This window comes from Gymnoscopelus microlampas, assembly GCF_963454915.1.
Source record: "Gymnoscopelus microlampas genome assembly, chromosome: 18".
Taxonomy (NCBI): domain Eukaryota; kingdom Metazoa; phylum Chordata; class Actinopteri; order Myctophiformes; family Myctophidae; genus Gymnoscopelus; species Gymnoscopelus microlampas.
Window position 1 is genome coordinate 49,553,755 of NC_139955.1, and position 22,904 is coordinate 49,576,658.

Genomic DNA, 22,904 nt, shown 5'->3' on the forward strand with positions numbered 1-22,904 from the left:
TCCAAAAAGATTACAAATTTTGTATTCAGATTTTTATTAAGGCGAGAACAATGGGATCTATTATTGCATTGCAACTTTCCAGGAATACAAAGCCTGCAGTTTCTATTAGCTTGGATTCCCCATCGATGATGTCACTGGTAGACGGGTTTCTGAACTGTCTACAGCCCTCCTCTGAGACACAGACCAAGTAGAAAAAAATGGTATCATTTTATCATGAGCATTAGAGAGGACCTATTATATGAAGACATGTTGAAAAGTGGTGAAGTCGTCCTTTAAGTAAAATGTTTAATGCAGAACTTTTACTAGTTTAGTATTAATACTGTGTTATTGTATTATTGTATTATTGTATTACTGTGTTACTGTATTACTGTATTACTGTATTATTGTATTATTGTATTATTGTATTACTGTGTTACTGTGTTACTGTATTACTGTATTATTGTATTATTGTATTACTGTATTATTTTATTACTGTATTACTGTATTGTGGTATTGATACTTTTACTTAGTAAAACATCATAATATTCTTTCCACACTGACAGACAGACACATGTTTCTCTGTGTCTGAATATAAATGTGAATCCACTCAAACAACAGACTTACACTTGAGATTGAACTGAGAAAATCTGCTTTCTGCTAAAATGTTCTTATTTCATGGAACAATCTACAACTCATGATAAACATTAATGCCCCAATATCCTTTATTTAATAACCTGCTCATACATCTCTCTACCTCACTATGTCACTGTTTTAACTTACTGTGTGTGTGTGTGTGTGTGTGTGTGTGTGTGTGTGTGTGTGTGTGTGTGTGTGTGTGTGTGTGTGTGTAATCTCATTGTAAATGAGGATAAACCTCAAAGCTCTTTGATAATAAATAAAGGTTTCAATCAGTTTAAGTGTCAGAGGCTCAACATGTAAAAATACAAATTGCAGTGATTGTGGGTGAATGCATGTAAGTGTTAATTGTAACATGTACATACTATAGTCACTGTACCTTATCATTATTCTAGTCAATGTGTTACTATGTCAACCTTATTCACAATAATCAAAAGAAGTATCAACACAGTATTCATATTATAATATTATACTGTAATTCACTGATGAAAATAATTCATGTAAATTCATCTGACCTTAAAGTCTCCAATCTACACTGTGGGCTCTTCAGTGCAGCTTCCAGCAGAGACAGCAGGTTCAGGTTCAGTCCGTTAGAACTTAAGTCCAGGTGGCGTAGATGAGATGGATTAGAACTGAGAGCTGAAGCCACAACTTCAATGTGTTCCTTCTGGAGGTCACAGCCAACAAGTCTGTGACAGATGACAGATTAAATGTCAAATCAGAGATGATCAAAACAGATCAGTCACAGTTCACTGTGAAGGAAGTAAACTAAGAGATCTTCTATCTACGTAGTTCTCCAGACATTAACAGGATGTCAGTAAGAACAGAGAACTAAGTTAAAGCATGTAACTTACATTGATGTATTTAGTAACTTGGTAATTCCTCATTAAAGTGAGTGAACAAGTAATGACCATTGTTTAAAACAGAGGTTCTCAAACTTTTTCATGTCAAGGACCCCCAAAATGATATGTATTTGGCTGTGGACCCCCCCCCCCCCCCCCATCTCAAACATATTTTGTGCCAGGGCTTTTTCCAAAATAGCAGATCTACAAGCTCATAGCGCGGCACCGAGTGCCGCGCTATGAGCTTGTAGATCTGCTATTTTTGAATAGTCAAACTATAAAACATGGTTAAAGTGGTTAAAATGATTGTGACACTATAATAACTAATGTTGCTGGCGACCCCCTGGTACCCCTCCAAGGACCCCTGGGGGTCCTCAGACCCCACTTTAAGAACCAAGGATTTAGATAGCATGTTATATAGACAGATGCCAGGTTCATTTGTAGATCTGGTATCCTATAGTGTGTTTAGTTTCAATGTACAGATTATTTATGTTTTTATATTAAACTGTTTAGACTGATGATAGGTTCATGGTTTAGCTATGATCATAGATTACTATTTCTATACATGTGATGTATTATCTTGTGTTTACCTGATTACTGTAAATCACTCTGGATTAAGAGTATCTGATAAATGACTACAATGCAGTGGTGGAAAAATGTTTTACTTAAGTAAAAGTATCATTACTGCAATGTAGAAGTATTCTGTTACAAGTACAAGTCTGGAATTAAAAATGTACTTGAGTAAAAGTACAAAAGTATTGGTATCAAAATGTACTTAAAGTACCAAAAGTAAAAGTACTAAAATGTTTTAAAATAGCCTATCTACAAGCTCACAACGCATCGCGATGCGATGCGTTGTGAGCTTGTAGATCGGCTATTTTCATTTTTTTTTCAAATAGCCTAGGTATGAAATAGGGCTGAATTGGTTAATGTACGTTTTATAATGTAATAATTTATATCTGCAAAGTAACTAGTAACTAAAGTTTTCAAATAATTGTAAAAGTACAATATTTGCCTCTGACATGTAGTGGGGTAGAAGTAAAAGTATAGACAATTGTAAATACTCCAGTAAAATAAAAGTATTCCACGGGGTCCCCAGCAAAATGAGTTAATATAGTGTCACAATCATTTTTAACCACTTAACCATATTTTATAGTTTGGCTATTAAAAAAATAGTAGATATACAAGCTCATTCTTTATAAGCTCATTTTTTATAAGCTCATAGCGCGGCACCGAGTGCCGCGCTATGAGCTTGTAAAAAAATGGTTTAACCCTGTAACCCTACATCAGCTCTTTGAAAATAGCCGATCTACAAGCACAATGTGAGCTTGTAGATCAACACAGATATGTCCGATTTCCCATATTCCATCCTCATTGGTTAAGGTTGCCATCCAAAGTTTGCAGGATTGGTCCGTTTTGAACAAACTGCCTCAAATCATGAATGCAGCTTGCAATTTCCGTGAAATTTCACACGCACATTCCCACTAGGCCGAGGAAGAAATGACACCCTTTTCACATTGACCTGTTATAGCGCCACCAGCAGGTCTAATTTAGCAAAACACATTTTTGGAACAAAATGCCTCAAATCATGAATGCTGTGCCGTGAAAGACCTAAGAATAAATGGCACCCTTTTCACATTGGCCTATTATAGCGCCACCAGGAGGCCAGAATAACGTACCTGACCTGGCGGAGACCTGTGCTCCGAGGAGCACTTTTTCTAGTTTATATTCATACGGTTCATTAATTTGGGGTCGTTGACATGAAAAAGTTTCCGAACTGCTGATAGACATAAACACTGCAGAATGAATCACCAGTGTGACCAATCAGTGTCTTTTATAATGTGATGATTCTCTGTCCCCCTCTCCATCCCCCTCCCCCTGTGTGTGTGTGTGTGTGTGTGTGTGTGTGTGTGTGTGTGTGCGTGCGCACACGCGTGTTTATTATTAGTATATTTATTTTGAATGTATGTATGAAGATGAGTGAAACTTACTATAACATGTTGACATTCAGATGAATACTAACCTGGCTGTTGTGCAGTTCCTCACAGCTGGGACCAGTCTCTGTCGCCCCAACACATTTACTATGTTGTATGTGTTCAGGTCCAACACCTCCAGAACCTCCTCTGACATCAGCAGCATGGAGGCCAGAGCTGAACACTGGGTCTCAGAGAGTTCCTTCCCTGATCTGCTCTCTGCCTCCAGGAACTGTTGAATACCTTGACTTACTGAGGGGTCGTTCATCTCCATCAGACAGTGGAAGATGTTTAGACATCTGTCTGGAGAGAAGCCATCATTATCATCATTATCCTTATCAGTGCCCATCTTCTTCAGGTTGTTGATGGCTCTCTGGATCTCCTCTGGACTGTTCTCTGTCTGACCCAGCAGACCTCCTAACAGACTCTGGTTGGACTCCAGTGAGAGACCATGAAGGAAGCGGACAAAGAGGTCCAGGTGTCCACTCTTACTCTGCAGGCTTTTTTCCATAGCAGCCTTCAGGAAGTCAGACAGGGAACTGTCACTGTTGAAATGAACTGAACTGTTACTCTCTGAACTGTCACTATCTGAACTGTCACTGTTGTAATCATCATCTTCCAGGAATGTCTTCAGGACCTTCATGTTCCTCTTTGTGAAACAGTGGAACAGGTAGACTGCAGCCAGAAACTCCTGGATGCTCAGATGAACAAAGCAGTAGACCGTTTGGAGGAAGAACACATCGTCTTCTTTGAAGAACGTTGTGCAAAAGCCTAAGATCTGCAAGTCCTTGTTCACATCAAGACCACACACTTCCAGGTCTTTCTCATAGAAAATGATGTTGCCTTCGTCCAGTTGGTCAAACGCCAGCCTGCCCAGCTTCAGAAGAACATCTCCTGCATCCTTTATGAGCTTCTCTTTGTCTGCCTTATTTAGTGCAGGATTCTTCATCTTCTCCCGCTGGATCTCACCTATCAGGAAGTAGCAGTACATCTCAACCATGGTTTTTGGCAGCTTGTCTGTCATCTTCATGTTCTGCACAACGGTAGCAAGGATCCAACAAAAGACTGGGATTTCACACATGGTGTGAAGGATCTTTGATTCCTTGATTTGTGAGTAGATCGAGCTGGCCAGGTTCTCATCTCTGAACATCTTCATGAAGAACTCCTTCTTCTGGTCATCTCTGATGAACCCTCGTACTTCTGTCATCCTGTTAACAAAATCCTCAGGGATCTGATTGGCTGCTGCAGGTCGTGATGTTATCCAGATGTGAGCAGAGGGGAGCAGCTCCCCTTTGAGGAGGTTTAGTAGCAAAACGTCCACTGGGTACGACTCAGAAACATCCATGAAGCTGTTTGTTTTACTGAAATCGAACTGGAAATAATTTTCATCATATCCATCCATAACAAACATAACTTTGAAGGGGCTGTTGTTGTAGTCTACTGACTTCTGCAATTCGTTGAAGATGTGATTAAGAATGTCTTCCTCAATAAATCTGGTTTCCTTGATGCATGTGTGAATTAACTTTGCCAAACTAAACTTTTGTCCTTTGAGCAGATTTAACTGGCGGAACTTGAGCGGGAACACGAGGTGTGGACCTTGGGGAAAACATTTCTTGGCCCAGTCAAAGATAAATTTGTGTACGAGGAACGTTTTGCCAATTCCTGCACAGCCAACGGTCAGCACTGTTCTTTTGTTTCTTCCAGAAGGGTCTTTGAACATTTCACTGAGATGGATTTCTTTTTCCTCTCCTGCCTTCTTCATCTCCATCTGTCTGACCTCATGATGTCTGTGGATGTCTGTGACATTGATGTCTACATTGTAGAGCGGGATGAAGATGTTTTTAAAGTCCATCACAGGCCCTGTGCCCAACTTTACACTGATAAATGTCTTGTCCATGTTGCCTTGAAGCTCCTCTTCATAGTCAGTGATATGATGATACCCTGATGTTCTCTCCAACAGACCTGTAGTGAACAAAGGGTTCTATGTTTAACAGCCTTGTCCAGAGAGAGAGAGAGAGAAAGGGAGGGAGAGAGAGAGAGAGAGAGAGAGAGAGAGAGAGAGAGCGCACATGCACGCGCACACCCACACACACACACGCACACGCGCACACACACACGCACACACACACACACACACACACACACACACACACACACACACACACACACACACACACACACACACACACACACACACACACACACACACACACACACACACACACACACACACACACACACACACACTAACCTCTCAGTTTGGAGGCTTTGTCTCGTCTTGTCTCCTCTTCTCCTGTCAAAGCTGAGATGTGAGACAGTGATTGGTCAGTATGGAGACACTAGAATCATTTTCATCTTCACATTGTTATCATTATAGATACATAGATGTATGATTTATATTAATATAGATGTGTTATCATTATAGATACATAGATGTATGATTTATATTAATATAGATGTATTATCATTATAGATACATAGATGTATGATTTATATTAATATAGATGTATTATCATTATAGATACATAGATGTATGATTTATATTAATATAGATGTATTATCATTATAGATACATAGATGTATGATTTATATTAATATAGATGTATTATCATTATAGATACATAGATGTATGATTTATATTAATATAGATGTGTTATCATTATAGATACATAGATGTATGATTTATATTAATATAGATGTGTTATCATTATAGATACATAGATGTATGATTTATATTAATATAGATGTGTTATCATTATAGATACATAGATGTATGATTTATATTAATATAGATGTATTATCATTATAGATACATAGATGTATGATTTATATGAATATAGATGTATTATCATTATAGATACATAGATGTATGATTTATATTATTTTCACATAATTTTTATTGAAGAAGTCAGTTTTACAGGAGGATAAACAATGACAGAACTCTTCTAATTTTCTGTGAAAAAAAAAAAAACGCACAAGACAAACACAAACCCCCCCTCCCAACCCTCACAAGAAAGTAAATTACATGGTATTAAAAAGTACAGAAAAGAGGGCAAAAAGAGGAAAAGGCGAGAGAAAAAAAAAAGACAAAAACAAAAGCAAAACCTGAGAAAAAGAAAATAAAACTCAGCCAAAAGAGTATCCTAGTAGATGACATGACAGCCTGTATTATACAAACAAGGCACAGAGAAAGCTCAACCCACACCGTTCTCAAACACTTGAGGGGTCACCTCGAGCACGGGCTCCGTCGCAGGAGACCGACCACCTATCCAACAGGGGTTGCCATATTTTCAGAAAGACCTGTTCTTTTTTGATGATTGCATACCGAATTCTCTCCATATGTAGAACATGTATGATTTATATTAATATAGATGTATAATCATTATAGATACATAGATGTATGATTTATATTAATATAGATGTATTATCATTATAGATACATAGATGCATTATCATTATAGTAGGTGTTAAAAAGGCCAGGACATAATGGGTGTATGTATCTTTAAATGCTCAGGTTACTATAGTAACAGGTAGTGACGTAGTCACGTTACGTGATTCAGCCCGGGAAGAATGGGGGCGTGTCCTCCAGCCCTTTGTTCTTCAAGCTAAAGTTAAGTTGAAACTATCCGAGTATTACCTCAGTTTATAATTGTCTTACAGTCCAGTATATCTTCACAAGTTTTATAAGTCCATGACAAAACAACTGCTGTAAACTATACTGTGAAGTACTGGACAAATACAGATACAAACTAAGTCACGTCTCCTCATCCATTCCTTGCATCCTGACCGATGCACCATCTTTGGTTATTGCATATACCTGAAAGAACTAGCATCCAAACTATTCCCTATTTAACAGTAGGGTTGTCAAACGATTAAACATTTCAATCAGATTAATCACAGCTTGAAAATGTGTGTGTGTGTGTGTGTGTGTGTGTGTGTGTGTGTGTGTGTGTGTGTGTGTGTGTGTGTGTAATCACCATTCAAACTATGTAAAAAAAAAAGAGATGGACCCGTTTCATTTTACACTCTCAAGAGTTAAATTATTGTTAAACATCTGCATTACTTGATTAACGAATTGTTATTTTGATCAACGTTTGCCTGTTATCTCTCCTAATGGTACCAACATCAATACAGCATGGAATTGTGGACAAAATGTTATCCAAAGATAACAAAATATTTTAATATATATATATATATATATATATATATAAGTCTTGGGCAGTGTTGTAAAGTAACTAAGTACATTTACTCAAGTACTGCACTTAAGTACACTTTTGAGGAATGTTTACTTTAATGGCGTATTTCCCATTTCCAATACTTTTACTTCTACTCCACTACACCTCAGAGGCAAATATTGTACTTTTACTCCACTACAATTATTTATTTGTCAACTTTAGTTACTAGTTACTTTGCTGATTTAGATTATTATCACAAAACATACATTAACCACTTCAGTCCTGTATGCATTTTGGCCATTTGAAAATAGCGATGCCACACATTGTGAGCTTGTAGATCTGCTATTTTCAAATGATTTGTTATACATTTTGAACTTGTGAAATGGGACATTCTGCACAATGAGTACTTTTACTTTTGGTACTTTAAGTATATTATTTTGATGCCAATACTTTTGAATTACATTTTGATTATCAGACTTTTACTTGTAACAGAGTATTTCTACACTGCAGTATTGACCGTTGTGAGCTTGGAGGTCTGCTATCATCGGACGTTCTCTGAGCGCGACACCCTGAGCATTAATTAGTCTTGACGGGCTGCAGCTGTGTGAGCCAAGCAGGTTCTGGTGTCATGATCATAGAGCACTCCCTCTGTTCTGATGACATATATATGTATTTATAATAATATATATAATGTGATCATAGAGCGCTCCCTCTGTTCTGATGACAGACACTGGAGGCGGGGTTTGGGGGAAAACTGCTTTGAATTGCTATTATTTTGATGCCAATACTTTTGAATGAAATGTTGATTATCAGCGCAGAAACCAACAGAAACCAACAGAAACCAAGGATGATATATTTCAAGAGTGAGAGATCACAGTAAAAATCCTAAGCATTCTTCCTCCATACTGGGAGAAAAACAGGATCTGAAAGTGTTATGGAGACTTGTCCTACCTTTGTTTTCAAGTCGCCAGCCAGCGCGGAGACGGTTAAAGAAGTTGAGACGCACTTTACAATTCAAGGGTCCAGTTGTAATAACAGCGTTGTTTTAACAAAACAAACTTAAAAACGATCAAACGATCGGCTTCGCTGTGTGGTGTAAATAAATCAGTATAAATGTAAGTTCAGTCCAGTACAAAGTAACAAACAAAAACTTTCTAATTTCTTCTTTCTAAATCAAGTTATATTCGTGATATTCGTGGTCAAAAAACTGTTTGCTGCCGTCCTCACTCTAGCTCCAAACATTTCCCCCTGTCCAACTGTCCTCCCGACAGTCTGTCTGTCATTCCTTAATCAAGGGGGTGCCCGCACCCTGTGGGTTCTATTGCATAGCTCAAGCAGCGGGGGGCAGCAACGGGTGTCCAAAACAGTAAATAAAATATAGATAACTCAATTGGCTCTAACATACCGGCCCCTAATTGTTAGCCGTCCAGGAAAACAATTACTTAAAAACAAAAAATGAGCCAATAAATCTAAACAAATTAAATCTCTTGAAGTAGGTGCAAGATTCTGATCTCTTCAGATTTGAGATGCACCTATCTTCAGTCTTAGGTTATTCAATGTTCAGCTTCTAAGAGAAGACACAGCTTATTTACTGGTCTCTCTAAAGTACTTGTTTTAGTCCTGATCCTCACACTTCGCACAAGACCTTTTGATCCGGGCAAGGTTTCAATAATCCGGCCAAGCAGCCAGGAGTTCCTGGGAGAGGTATCGTCCATGATCAAGACTAAATCGTTTTTGGTGAGGTTCCTTTTTGGTTTCAACCATTTACTTCTCTCTTGCATAAGGGGAAGGTACTCGTTCGTCCATCTCTTCCAAAAAAGGTCCGCAATATATTGTACTTGCCTCCAGCGTCTGCGGGAGTACAAGTCTACCTTTTGGAAGAGTCCTGGTGGCATGACTGGTTTTGTTTTTAGGAGGAGCAAATGGTTTGGAGTTAGAGGTTCCAGGTCATTAGGGTCGCTTGTTACCGTAGTAATCGGGCGGTCATTCATAATGGCCTCGACTTCACAGAAGGCGGTTTGTAGAGCCTCTTCATCCAACCGTTGTTCCTTGAGGACTGAAAGAAGGATTTTCTTGACTAGACGTATCAGTCTCTCCCAAACTCCGCCGTGATGGGCTCCAGTGGGAGGGTTGAAAGTCCATCTCACTCCTTCGTTTAGCATTGTATTCTGTATCTTTGTGTGATCCAATTCCTTTAGGGCCTTTGTTAGCTCTCGGTTTGCTCCTATAAAGTTGGTTCCATGATCCGATCTGAAGCTTGACACAGGTCCCCTTCGACAGATGAATCTGCGTAAGGCGTTTATGCAGGAATCAGTGTCCAGATAGCTTGCCACCTCTAAGTGGACAGCACGGCTCACTAGGCACGTGAAGATCACTCCCCAGCGTTTTACCTGCGACCGGCCCCGCTTTACCTCGATTGGACCGAAGTAATCAACCCCCACGTGAGTGAATGGCGGTTCATCTGGTGAAGCACGGTCACAAGGAAGATCTGCCATTTTCTGTTCTCCAGGTCTGGCTTGGAAGCGTCGACAGAAAACACAGTTCTTGATTACCTTTCTGGCTAAGGAGTTTGCACAAGGTATCCAAAATTTCTGCCTGAGTCTGGAGAGCATGTGACCTCTTCCTGAGTGGCCGACCTGCTGGTGAATTTCGTGTAAGATGAGTTGAGAGATATGGGACTGTTTGGGTAGAATGATCGGATTTTTTGTTTCCATCGGCATAGCCGTCTTATTGAGTCTTCCTCCAACTCTTATGATGTCCATATCCAAGATAGGGTCTAGCTTACGGATAGAGCTGCTGGCTTTGGTACATGACTTTCCTTGTTTTAACAGGTCCTTTTCTTGTTTAAAGAATCGTTCTTGCTCAAAGCAAATGATGGTTTTCTCTGCTTCAGCTAAGTCCTTGACTGTTAGGCTTGTAATTTGATTTTTATCCATCAGTTGGTCCTTAGGTGACTTGACTAATGTCTGTTTGAGCCTTAGCCGCTGTTTGAGCGGTTTGTCTGGGGGTGTGAGTATTTTCCTTTTTTGTCCGAGTTTCTGTAGGCGTTCCTTGAACTTTAGTATCCAACCTACAGCTCTCTTGAGTCTGTTCCAAGATGAGTAGTACTCAATGAATCTTCTAGTTGGGCTAATGTCATCCACCCTCAGAGTGTTAACGCTGATTTCCTTTCTGACCTCAGGATCATCGGGAGATATGTAATCCAGATCTTGAGGAGTTTTCCTCCATTCAGTTTCTGTTTGAAACAGAAATTCTGGTCCATGAATCCATCTTGTTGACTTTAAGAAGGCTTCAGCTGTTAACCCTCGTGAGGCTTCGTCAGCTGGATTTTCTTTTGATCTGATGAACCTCCACTGATCTTTGTGCGATAGCTCACGGATCAAAGAAGTTCTGTTAGCCACGTAGATGTTAAATCTTCTTACTTCATTTCTGATATACTTCAGCACAGACTCGCTGTCTGTCCAAAATCCTGAAGGCTCCAATTCAATTTCCAGTTCCGACCTCAACAGTCTATCCATTCTGGCTGCGAGTGTGGCAGCAGCAAGCTCCAACCTTGGAATAGTCATCTGCTTTAATGGTGTTACTCTAGATTTCCCCATTAGGAACGCAATATGAACTTTCCCAGTTGCATTGGTCAATCGAAGGTAGCTTACACTGCCATAGCCCTTTTCACTGGCGTCACAGAAATGATGCAGTTGGGCGTTCTTAACTTGTCCAAAGTTCTTTGGCTTCCAACATCTGTCAATTTGGAATTCAGATAGTTTCTCCACCTCAGAAATCCAATTGTTCCATGCCGTCACGTACACCTCAGGAATTACATCATCCCATCCACACTTCGCTTTGCAAAGTTCTTGGAGGATCTGCTTAGCTCTCAGGGTGAATGGAGACAGGAATCCCAGGGGGTCGTAGACAGAGCTTACGACAGATAAGATGCCTCGACGCGTAAGGGGTTTGTCCTTGAGAGCAACTTTGAAGGTGAAAGTGTTGTTTTCGATATTCCATTGTACTCCGAGTGCTCTTTCCAGAGGAAGCTTTTCTCTGTCCAAGTCCAGTTCTTTGATTTGCTTTGCCTTATGCTCCTCGGGAATGGAAGAAAGTACAGCACGGCTGTTGCTAATCCATTTAGTCAACTTGAATCCGCCCTGAGAACACAAGTCTCTGAGATTTTCAGAGAGGGAAATGGCTTGTCTTTCTGTCGCGACAGACTTGAGACAGTCATCGACGTAAAAGTTCCTTTTGACTGTTTGGCTGACCTCTTCGCCAAACTTGTGCCCGTTGTCCTCAGCGGTTTTGCGCAGAGCAAAGGTTGCACACGTTGGTGAGGATATAGCACCAAAGAGGTGAACAGTCATCCGGTACTCCTCTAGGTTCTTGGTTGCGTCACCTTCCGGCCACCACAGGAACCGCAGGAGGTCCAAGTCATCCTGATGGACACGTGCCTGATGAAACATACCTTCGATGTCCGCCATCATGGCGATAGGCTCTTGCCGAAATCTTAGCAGAACACCGACTAGTAAGTTCGCCAGGTCAGGTCCTTGCATGAGTTCACTGTTCAGGGATGTACCTTTGTATGTTGATGAACAGTCGAATACTACCCTAATAGTTTTCTTTCTTTTATGGTACACTGCATGATGGGGTATATACCATACCTTGCCATCTTCCCGCTGAAGCATTGGATGTGGAACCTTTTCGGCATAGCCCTTTCTGATAACATCATCCATGAAAGCCTTATACTCCGATGCATATGTTTCATCAGACTTGAACTTCCTGATCAGGTTCAAAACGCGTTGCTTCGCCATATCGCGATTATTTGGCATAACCACGTTCCTGTTGCGCAGTGGAAGCGGCATGTAATAGTGTCCATTCTGATGGGTCACAGAGCTTGTCATCAGCTGCATAAACTTGTGGTCTTCAGCAGACATGTCATTTTCCTCATATAATTTCTCTGGGAAATCATGGTTGTACTGCTGTACTAAGAGGTCCTTCAGCACCGTGACTGAGATCCGATTGACTTTCACTTTTGGCTGTCCGGAAGTCACTACAGAGGTGCGAGGTTCAAGCGGTCCATTGACCGTCCATCCAAATACAGTCTTCACTGCATATGGTCCATTATCTTGGCTATTAATGATTTGCCACGGTTCTAGTGCTTTCGGGGCATTTACTCCAATAAGGAGTTCAACATCTGCATCAAGTTCCTGCAGCTTGACATCCTTCAAATAAGACCACTTAGCTAGATCTTTCTGTGTTGCCATGTCTTCCTTTGACACAGGAATCGAATTCTGGGTGTAGACATGTGGGAGTTTAATAAAAACGTCCCCATCTTGCCTACCTCCAGTCCTGATAACTCATAACTGGTGACAGTCTTCTCCTGTCCCATAGTTTGCAGGAGTATTTCAGTTTTACGTCCTTTTGCGTTCAACTGTCTTTTTAGTCTTTCTGTACAAAATGTCCCAGAGCTCCCCGGATCAAGAAAGGCGTAGGCCAACACCTTTTTACTTCCTTTCATGACCTTCACTTGAACCGGCACAATGGGGAGTGCACACTCTCTACCGGCCCCGGTTCCTATACCAGATTTGATTGAGACTTGAGCACTGCTAATGAAGGCCTCCTTTGGTGTCATAGCTACTTTGTTCAGATGCAAGATGGTGGGATGTCTCCCTTGACATTCCTCACATGTCATCCTTTTCTTGCAGTCTTTGCTCATGTGGCCCCTGACCAAGCATCCAAAACAGAAGCCCTTTTTCTTGAAAAAGTCTACTTTGTCATTGTGTGGCTGTGTCCTCAACTTGTGGCAATCCATAGTGGGGTGTTTGCCTTCACAGAACACACATATAGCATCGTAGGTAGGTGTGCTGTCGCTTTTGGATGGCTTGTCATTTGAACGCATTTTTATTTCACCATCAGTCATAACGGCTACTGATGTCGCAAAACTCCTTGACTTTGGCTGTTTTTGCTCTGTAGCTGGTTTGACAACCCTTTTGTTGGGGTGCTCTCCTATATCGCCGAATAGGGGGTCTAAAAGTATCTTGGCCTGTTTTTCCATAAAGGCTACGAGATCACTGAATCTAGCTCGCTGACCATTTCTCTCCAATATGTCACAAGCTATAGTTCTCCATCTTTCTCTTAGTCTAAAAGGCAGTTTAGACATGATTAGTTTGATGTTTGTGGGTAAATCCATTTCCTTCATTATTTCCAACTCCTGCATTGCGTTGCAGCAACCTCTCAGATACAGTGCATAGCTCTGCAGTGCCTTTCCATCATCAGATTTGACATTTGTCCAATTGAAAGCTTTCTCCATGTAGGCCATTGTCACTTTAATGTCATCTCCAAAATTCTCTTGCAATAGTTTTAAGGCCTGTCGATATGCACGATTTGAGTTATCTATGTGGAAGCAGCTGCGGACTAGTTCTCTGGGTTGACCTGTTGTGTATTGTTCGAGATAGTAAAGCCGGTCTTGACTATTTTTTGTCTTATCTTCTATTCCATATTCAAATGCTCGCATGAATGTTCTGAAATTCAGAGGGTTTCCATCAAATACAGGTATTTCCCTTACTGGCAGTAAGGCTTGTTGGTGTTGAATTGCCAGTAAGTCATACATGTCATTCTGTCTTTTCATCACAGAAGATAACTCATTTGGGTGCTGAGTGGGCATGCCCCTATTTTGTATACGGCTTGCCTGTGGTAATTGGTCAAACTTGCTTTCTGATTTGGGGGTTGAGGCAGATGGTCCTCGTGTTAGTTTGATATTTGGCTGTAGGATTCTTTGCAGTGGTGTTTTGGGGATTGTCCCTATATTAGCATATTCGATGGGGGACCCTTCAGCCTCTGAGGGGGGGTTTGATCTTCTTTGCCTTTGTCTTTCAACATAGGAGTTCATGCCATCTGATTGGCCACTTTGTCCTTCCAGGACTTTTATTTTGGCATTAGATTCTGCTAGCCCTGCTCTAATATGCATGTCTTGGATTTTTGAATTCAAAAGTAATCTCTCCTGTTCAAGTGTATTTAATTCTTTATTTGCTTCCTGGCGAGCAAGTAGTGCTGCTTTATCTGCCAGGGCTTTACGGTGTGCAGATGACACAGAGGATGACGCTTTTGATCCACCTTTAGAACGGTTAGATTTCACATTAGAGATGCTATCCTGTGGGTCAACGTGCAATTGTGCACTCTCTGCCTCTGCTCGAGTTTGAGCTAACATATTATTTAGACTTTCCAAAAATTGCTCAAATGGTTTCACTCTTGGTTCATACCAGTCCATCTGATCCGTTTCTCTGTCTTTCTCTGGCAGCATACTTTGCACAGATTTATGAACAGTCCCAAATTCATAACAGAGCAGTTCAAACATTTCATAGCCTTGTTGCATATTTTCCGCATTTTCGTTCGCGTCAATCATGCCCTTTAATTCATTCATTTTCCGTGTACATGCTCCTAATTTGCCTTTTCTAGCCTTTTTTAGCTGTTCCAAACTCGGGTTGAAGCTCTGCCTCTCTCCCTCCAGAGCAGTGTCCACTGTTTCCTCCGCCATTCTAATCAGTGTTTAGAATGCACGTTATACGTTGTGCTTTAATTATTATCTAGCGGACACTTTTTACCGTTAACGTGATCTGTAAAGCAGCTTCATTCCTTATATGCGCTCCGTTACGCTACGCGCGTTCATTATATACGCTGCGATGCGCAGCGCGCATTCAAAACAAAACATCCAATATAATGAACAATCACACAGACAGTATACATTTAGCTTCTGTGTATCCTCCTGTGTCCTATACACAGTACTCACTCGTCCCGAGCCGATCCTTTCGGTTCTACGGGGGTGTCCAAGGGGGGCGGGGGTCCAATTGGTTCCTACTTGCAACCCAGCACGTTTTTTGACATTGTTATGGAGACTTGTCCTACCTTTGTTTTCAAGTCGCCAGCCAGCGCGGAGACGGTTAAAGAAGTTGAGACGCACTTTACAATTCAAGGGTCCAGTTGTAATAACAGCGTTGTTTTAACAAAACAAACTTAAAAACGATCAAACGATCGGCTTCGCTGTGTGGTGTAAATAAATCAGTATAAATGTAAGTTCAGTCCAGTACAAAGTAACAAACAAAAACTTTCTAATTTCTTCTTTCTAAATCAAGTTATATTCGTGATATTCGTGGTCAAAAAACTGTTTGCTGCCGTCCTCACTCTAGCTCCAAACATTTCCCCCTGTCCAACTGTCCTCCCGACAGTCTGTCTGTCATTCCTTAATCAAGGGGGTGCCCGCACCCTGTGGGTTCTATTGCATAGCTCAAGCAGCGGGGGGCAGCAACGGGTGTCCAAAACAGTAAATAAAATATAGATAACTCAATTGGCTCTAACAGAAAGTTTGATGTATTTTTACACGTGAGACTGTGACCACTTTAACATTACATCTTATGAGCGGTGGGGTTCATTTGGTGCCAGCCTGCGCACGCATACTGGTTCTTATCAGTGTGACGTTGTCTGTTAAAGGAGTAGTTCACCCAAAAAAATACTTATTTTCTATCAATTGCACACCCCATGAAGCCTTATATTCATGGTTTTGTTTTTGTTTTTGTCGCATTCCTAAGCTAATAATTTGATTCCCGTCTCCTACCGGCTAATGTATCCAGTAGGAGACACAAAGTAGATTATTTCTGTCTCCTACTGGAAATACATCCGGTCATCAAATTATTGGTTTAGGAATGCCACAAAAACAAAAATAAATCCATGAATTCAAGGCTTCATGGGGAGTGCAATTGATAGAAAATAAGTCATTTTTTGGGTGAACTCCCGCCGCACTTTTATTTTCCCTCGGGGGCAGAATCTGCCGATGCTTTGTCAATGCAAATACGTGGATTCATGGTCTTGCGGATTTTTTCCAAGAATCCATGCATTTGCATTGACAAAGCATTGGCAGATTCTGCCCCAGAGGGAAAATAAAAGTGCGGTGGGAGCGCGCCCTTAAGAAGTTTATAGACAACATTTTTTCCTTCCGGTGAAATATTTTCTTTTCTGGCCAAAAAGTGTATTTTAGACGTGAGGTGGGGGCTCAGAGTGTTCTCACTAAGGAAAGAAGGCTTTCAACTCATCTTTCATCTTAAAACCGCCTTTGTTTTGGTGAGTAGAGAAAGTATATTTTATATTTTTACTAAAGACGAGAGGCTGCAGCTGCTGCCCTACCGGGGGTGAGCGGGCTCTAAAGTAACATAACGTTAAGGAGAACTCCTTCTAACTCTATGGACCAGAGCTAGGGGCGGGCCAGTCTGCACATGCCCTAAATGCGTCAAATATTTAACGTTAACGCAATATAACGCAATTATTTTGACAGCATTACATTATAGATACAGTATCTATATAGACATTAAACCAAACAGATCTGTCGATTTTTTCCCATGAAACTTTGCAAACACATTACCACTAGAAATGCCACCCTGCATTTTTCACATCCATCTTTTATCTATAATTACTTTTTCTAGTATTAATATAAATTAGAAAAATGTATCAGTTAACAAATCAGTTCTAGTCTTACTAGTTATCTTCTGTTTACAGTATAAATACAGTATGAGTTCTAGTCTTACTCAGTATCTTCTGTTTACAGTATAAATACAGTATGAGTTCTAGTCTTACTAGTTATCTTCTGTTTACAGTATAAATACAGTATGAGTTCTAGTCTTACTAGTTATCTTCTGTTTACAGTATAAATACAGTATGAGTTCTAGTCTTACTAGTTATCTTCTGTTTACAGTATAAATACAGTATGAGTTCTAGTCTTACTAGTTATCTTCTGTTTACAGTATAAATACAGTATGAGTTCTAGTCTTACTCAGTATCTTCTGTTTACAGTATAAATACAGTATGAGTTCTAGTCTTACTAGTCATCTTCTGTTTACAGTATAAATACAGTATGAGTTCTAGTCTTACTCAGTATCTTCTGTTTACAGTATAAATACAGTATGAGTTCTAGTCTTACTAGTTATCTTCTGTTTACAGTATAAATACAGTATGAGTTCTAGTCTTACTAGTTATCTTCTGTTTACAGTATAAATACAGTATGAGTTCTAGTCTTACTAGTTATCTTCTGTTTACAGTATAAATACAGTATGAGTTCTAGTCTTACTATTTATCTTCTGTTTACAGTATAAATACAGTATGAGTTCTAGTCTTACTAGTTATCTTCTGTTTACAGTATAAATACAGTATGAGTTCTAGTCTTACTAGTTATCTTCTGTTTACAGTATAAATACAGTATGAGTTCTAGTCTTACTCAGTATCTTCTGGTTCCAGTATAAATACAGCAGTACTGCTGCCACCATGATGCTGATGATCACTGGAATAACAATCACTGTCCTTCCTCTGTACCCTGTTGATCCTCCATCTGTAGGAATGTCCCTCTCTGAAAGACATGATGATAATAATTACATATGCAAGCAGCAATACGGGGGCAATAAGCCATAGGAAAAAACAGAATTAGAGAGAAAAAAGCCCATGAAATGATCAAATGAGCATTGTAAACGGCTGAGCAGAGTTCTGAGAGATTGTGGATATTATCATGTATTTCTGTATTAAGTTGCTTCTAATGGCTGATGTTTGTGCTTCATCTAGATCACACAGATGGATTGGATGGATATTGTAATCAGGTTCATGCATGTTATCACCATAGCAGAATGTGGTTTATATTGTTCCACATATTCAGACAGTGGACATCAGATGCTCTTCTACCACTGTAAGACGTTTGAGAGAAATTAGCCTTTGACTTTAGGTCTAAAATATGATATAAGTAGAGCCTCCATTTAGTTTTCATAGGTCAATATTAAAGGTCAGGGTGCTGTTTATAAAACTTAAAGGATATTTATATTTCAAACATGTGTTCAGGGCAGCGTTAACCCAATGGGCTACATGGTCTGCAGTACATGGCCTCGGCCAGCAGGGGGCCCCGGATGAGCAGGAATTTAATTGAAAGGAAAACATAATAATTCTATTGTATTTTAGTTGAGCTTTTTTACTCTGCATATATTCATACAATTCCCTCACGGTGTCATACAACATCCAAAGACTAACAGAACATTATCTTTGCATCCTGTTTAGTGTTAATGTGAAGCCAGAGTAAAGCTCACAGGAGTTTCTTCATGAGAGCTGCAGCACTAAACAGAAAGAGCTACAGCTCCACAATGTGTTTCCTAACGTTGACATTGAACTGAAATCTCTCTCCATCTCAAACACCTGCTTTGTTACAACATCTGATTTAACGTCTTTATAAAGAATGTCGCTTTCAAGAAAAGCAGGCCCAAGCAAGTCAAGCATGCTATAAGGCTATATATAGCCTACAGTGTTCATTTATATATTTGCATAGTTTGCATATCTCTGCTGTCGTGCAGAAACCAAACATAGTTGGTTTCCAAAATATTAACTTTTCAGGAAATTAAATCGTTTTTAGAACAACACAATCCTGCCTCATCAAAGTGTGTCTTTATACATTGTCAGATAATGTGTCCTTATAGTCCAGGCAAACTAGCTCATTTTGGACCTCAAAATCAAAGTCATTGTAACAGAATTCTTTTCTTCACAGACCATTTCTATGAAGTCACCAGAACAACATACTGTAAGTCCTAGAAATCCTAATTGCAGAAATATGGCCGCCAATTGGCTGCCAATTATTGTCAAAAAGACATAAAATGATGGTGTCCAATTATCATTCGTCTGAGATTTCAATTGATTTCCAAATACATTTTGAGGAGAGGAATTCAGATACTGTAAAATATCACACACAAAAAAAGGCATTTTTTAACCAATATAACAGAACTACAGGATGTTATTACCAGAAATTCTAGCAGCCTTTCACATCAAAGTAATTGTAACAAAATGTTTTTCACCATACATAATTTTAATGAGCTGTCCAGAACAACATACTAAAAGTCCTAAGATGTCCTAGTTGTGGAAGTTTAATTGGCATCAATCCAAGATGTCTTCCAATTATTGTCAAAAAGCCATGTAAAATGATGGTGAGTGAGTCAATGTCAATAAAACATATAATGTTCAGTTTTATGGATTAAGCCAGAGAATGGTCCTAAAATGATAATGTTCAGTCTCATGGATTAAGCCAGAGAATGGTCCTAAAATGATAGTGTTCAGTCTTATGGATTAAGCCAGAGAATGGTCCTAAAATGATAATGTTCAGTCTTATGGATTAAGCCAGAGAATGGTCCTAAAATGATAATGTTCAGTTTTATGGATTAAGCCAGAGAATGGTCCTAAAATGATAATGTTCAGTTTTATGGATTAAGCCAGAGAATGGTCCTAAAACGATAATGTTCAGTCTTAAGGATTAAGCCAGAGAATGGTCCTAAAACGATAATGTTCAGGGTTAGGGTCTTATGGATTAAAGGACGACTTCACCCATTTTCAACATCTTCATATAATAGGTCCTCACTAATACTCATGATAAAATGGTAAAAAAAAAATCTACTTGGTCTGTGTCTCATAGGACTGTGGACAGTCCAGAAACCTGTCTACCAGTGACATCATCGTTAGGCAGGATTTCTTTTTCCAACAAGATTTTAATTATTTTATTTAGATTTTTATTAATGCAAGAACAATGACTTCTATTATTGCATTGCAACTTTCCAGGAATAGTAAACCTGCAGTTTCTATTAGCTTGGATTCCCCATCGATGATGTCACTGGTAGACGGGATTCTGAACTGAATTTTATCATGAGCATTAGTGAGGACCAATTATATGAAGATAGGTTGAAAATGGGTGAATTCGTTCTTTAAGTGAGTCTCACGGCCAGGGACCGAGTGGGCAAACACACTAGACCATACAATTTTCAAATATAATAAAGAAAGACAGCCAGACAGACAGACAGACAGACAGACAGACAGACAGACAGACAGACAGACAGACAGACAGACAGACAGACAGACAGACACTTTAACCTATTTCAGGATTCATGCCATTTTTCAACAATAGCCTGATGACATTTGCAGATCTACAAGCTCACAACCGTTGTTAACATGTAGATCTGCTCATTTTATTAGGTTATATTTGAATGTGTTGTCAATGTGATGCGTTGTGAGCTTTCACCAGTTACATCCATAATAATTTATATACAGTAGGGTTTAAGTAAGAGGTTCAGCTGAGCTTCATGTCAATATAATATTGTTAAACAATGTTGCTCATATGGCTTATTTTATTCACCTCTATGTGCCTTTACAGTCATTATAAAACTCACTGTTACACACTGTTTACAATGTAATCCATTGTATCATTATTTTACTGAGCTGAGACACAGTAATACTTATAATAATGTGATGTAAAGTGTGTTAAGATGATTAGAACAACCACACACCAAACTGTATGTTTTCTCTGCTCACACTTCTCAGACCAGAGGCTGTAGTCACTAGTAGACACGCCCACCTTCCCACAGCCAATGACATTCAGACATTTATCCAGATTGACAGATCAGTGACAAATGAGAACTAAACTAGAATAGGTAAAGGGTTCTAGATCTGATCTGAGCAGTGAATAGAAAACGTTCTCCTGCAAATCCATGGTCAGCCTTTACAGGAGATTTATGACTGCTTACAGGAGCTGACGCTAAAGAGTTGCAGAGAGATTTAAATGATACTCATAACTGCATTAGGGTTCTGCAGAAACGTGTGTTGATGTCGCTGAGCACCGCTGACATTATGTGTTTAATCCATATTTTAAAATGTAGTTTTGCTCTTCCTGGTGCTACATGTCCTCTCTCTATCTGCTACCTGTACACTCTGTCTAGCCTAGGTCTACGAGAAGGGCCAGCTCAGACCACATCACACACACAGTAGCTGTCTTGCCTTGTCTTGTCTTGTCTTGTCTTGTACAATGTGTATAATGAATCAGGACCACAATGTGCCGTCACATGTTTTATTAACCAGAATGCTGCATTCATCTATAGATGAATCCACAGACATGCTGCCTGTAGGTAATCATAAGTTCGGTGTCAAGCGGATTCCGCTCCACACCGTGACACCACAGTTATGATTACCTACAGGCAGCATGTCTGTAGATTCATCTAGACACACAGACTGTGTGAGATAAATAAGCAACCAGGTCTATGAAAACAAGCCCAAAAGAAGTGACTAGGCCACATGAGCACTTTAAACATATATGTATATATTGAAAATAGAAGATCTACAAGCTTGGGTCGCGTAGTGAGCTTACAATGTGAAATATTTGTAAGATGTTTTAAATATTCTAACAACATGTAACATTTAGGCCTTTAACACATGTAACAACAGGAGAATGTCTCTGTTTCAGATGTGTCACACATGAAGGTAAATAACCTGTTTGATAAGGTGAGGGCGTGTCTGGATAGCACACACACACACACACACACACACACACACACACACACACACACACACACACACACACACACACACACACACACACACACACACAAACTGGATCAATGTACTCATAGACATATAAAGGTAGAGGTGTCTGTATCTCATAGACATATAAAGGTAGAGGTGTCTGTATCTCATAGACATATAAAGGTAGAGGTGTCTGTATCTCATAGACATATAAAGGTAGAGGTGTCTGTATCTCATAGACATATAAAGGTAGAGGTGTCTGTATCTCATAGACATATAAAGGTAGAGGTGTCTGTATCTCATAGACATATAAAGGTAGAGGTGTCTGTATCTCATAGACATATAAAGGTAGAGGTGTCTGTATCTCATAGACATATAAAGGTAGAGGTGTCTGTATCTCATAGACATATAAAGGTAGAGTCTCCTCTGGCTCTGAGGCGTCTGTATCTCAGGCGCCATTTTGGAGAAGGCAAGCTCTCTGACTACTGACCAATCACAGCGCGTCTTTTGGGGGGACTTGTCAGACTCTGTGATTGGTCAGTAGTCAGGAAGCTTGCCTTCTCCAAAATGGCGACCGAGCTACAGGTCACTCCAATGAACTGCAGCGGCCAATGAGGTGTCTAGGTTTCTATATCTATGAATGTACTGTGTAGTATCTAGGTTTCTATATCTATGAATGTACTGTGTAGTATCTAGGTTTCTATATCTATGAATGCACTGTGTAGTATCTATGTTTATATATCTATGAATGTACTGTGTAGTATCTAGGTTTATATATCTATGAATGTACTGTGTAGTATCTAGGTTTATATATCTATGAATGTACTGTGTAGTATCTAGGTTTATATATCTATGAATGTACTGTGTAGTATCTATGTTTATATATCTATGAATGTACTGTGTAGTATCTAGGTTTATATATCTATGAATGTACTGTGTAGTATCTATGTTTATATATCTAT

General features: G+C 39.6%; 2 protein-coding genes across 2 annotated transcripts in view; both read right to left on the reverse strand.

Moving 5' to 3' along the window:
• The window catches only part of LOC311034142 (uncharacterized protein), a gene marked incomplete at its 5' end in the record, with an annotated part of 308,082 nt that overhangs the window by 91,558 nt on the left and 193,620 nt on the right, over positions 1-22,904 (reverse strand). The window lies entirely within an intron of this gene.
• Positions 1-22,904, reverse strand: part of LOC311034240 (NACHT, LRR and PYD domains-containing protein 3-like) — a 41,610-nt gene that overhangs the window by 5,422 nt on the left and 13,284 nt on the right. The window contains exons 4-7 of the mRNA XM_084042063.1: positions 17,852-17,980; positions 5,682-5,732; positions 3,481-5,392; positions 1,131-1,304 (exon numbers count right to left, since the gene is read on the reverse strand). Coding sequence (XP_083898189.1) covers positions 1,131-1,304; positions 3,481-5,392; positions 5,682-5,732; positions 17,852-17,980 — 2,266 coding nt within the window. The remainder of the gene's footprint in view (positions 1-1,130; positions 1,305-3,480; positions 5,393-5,681; positions 5,733-17,851; positions 17,981-22,904) is intronic.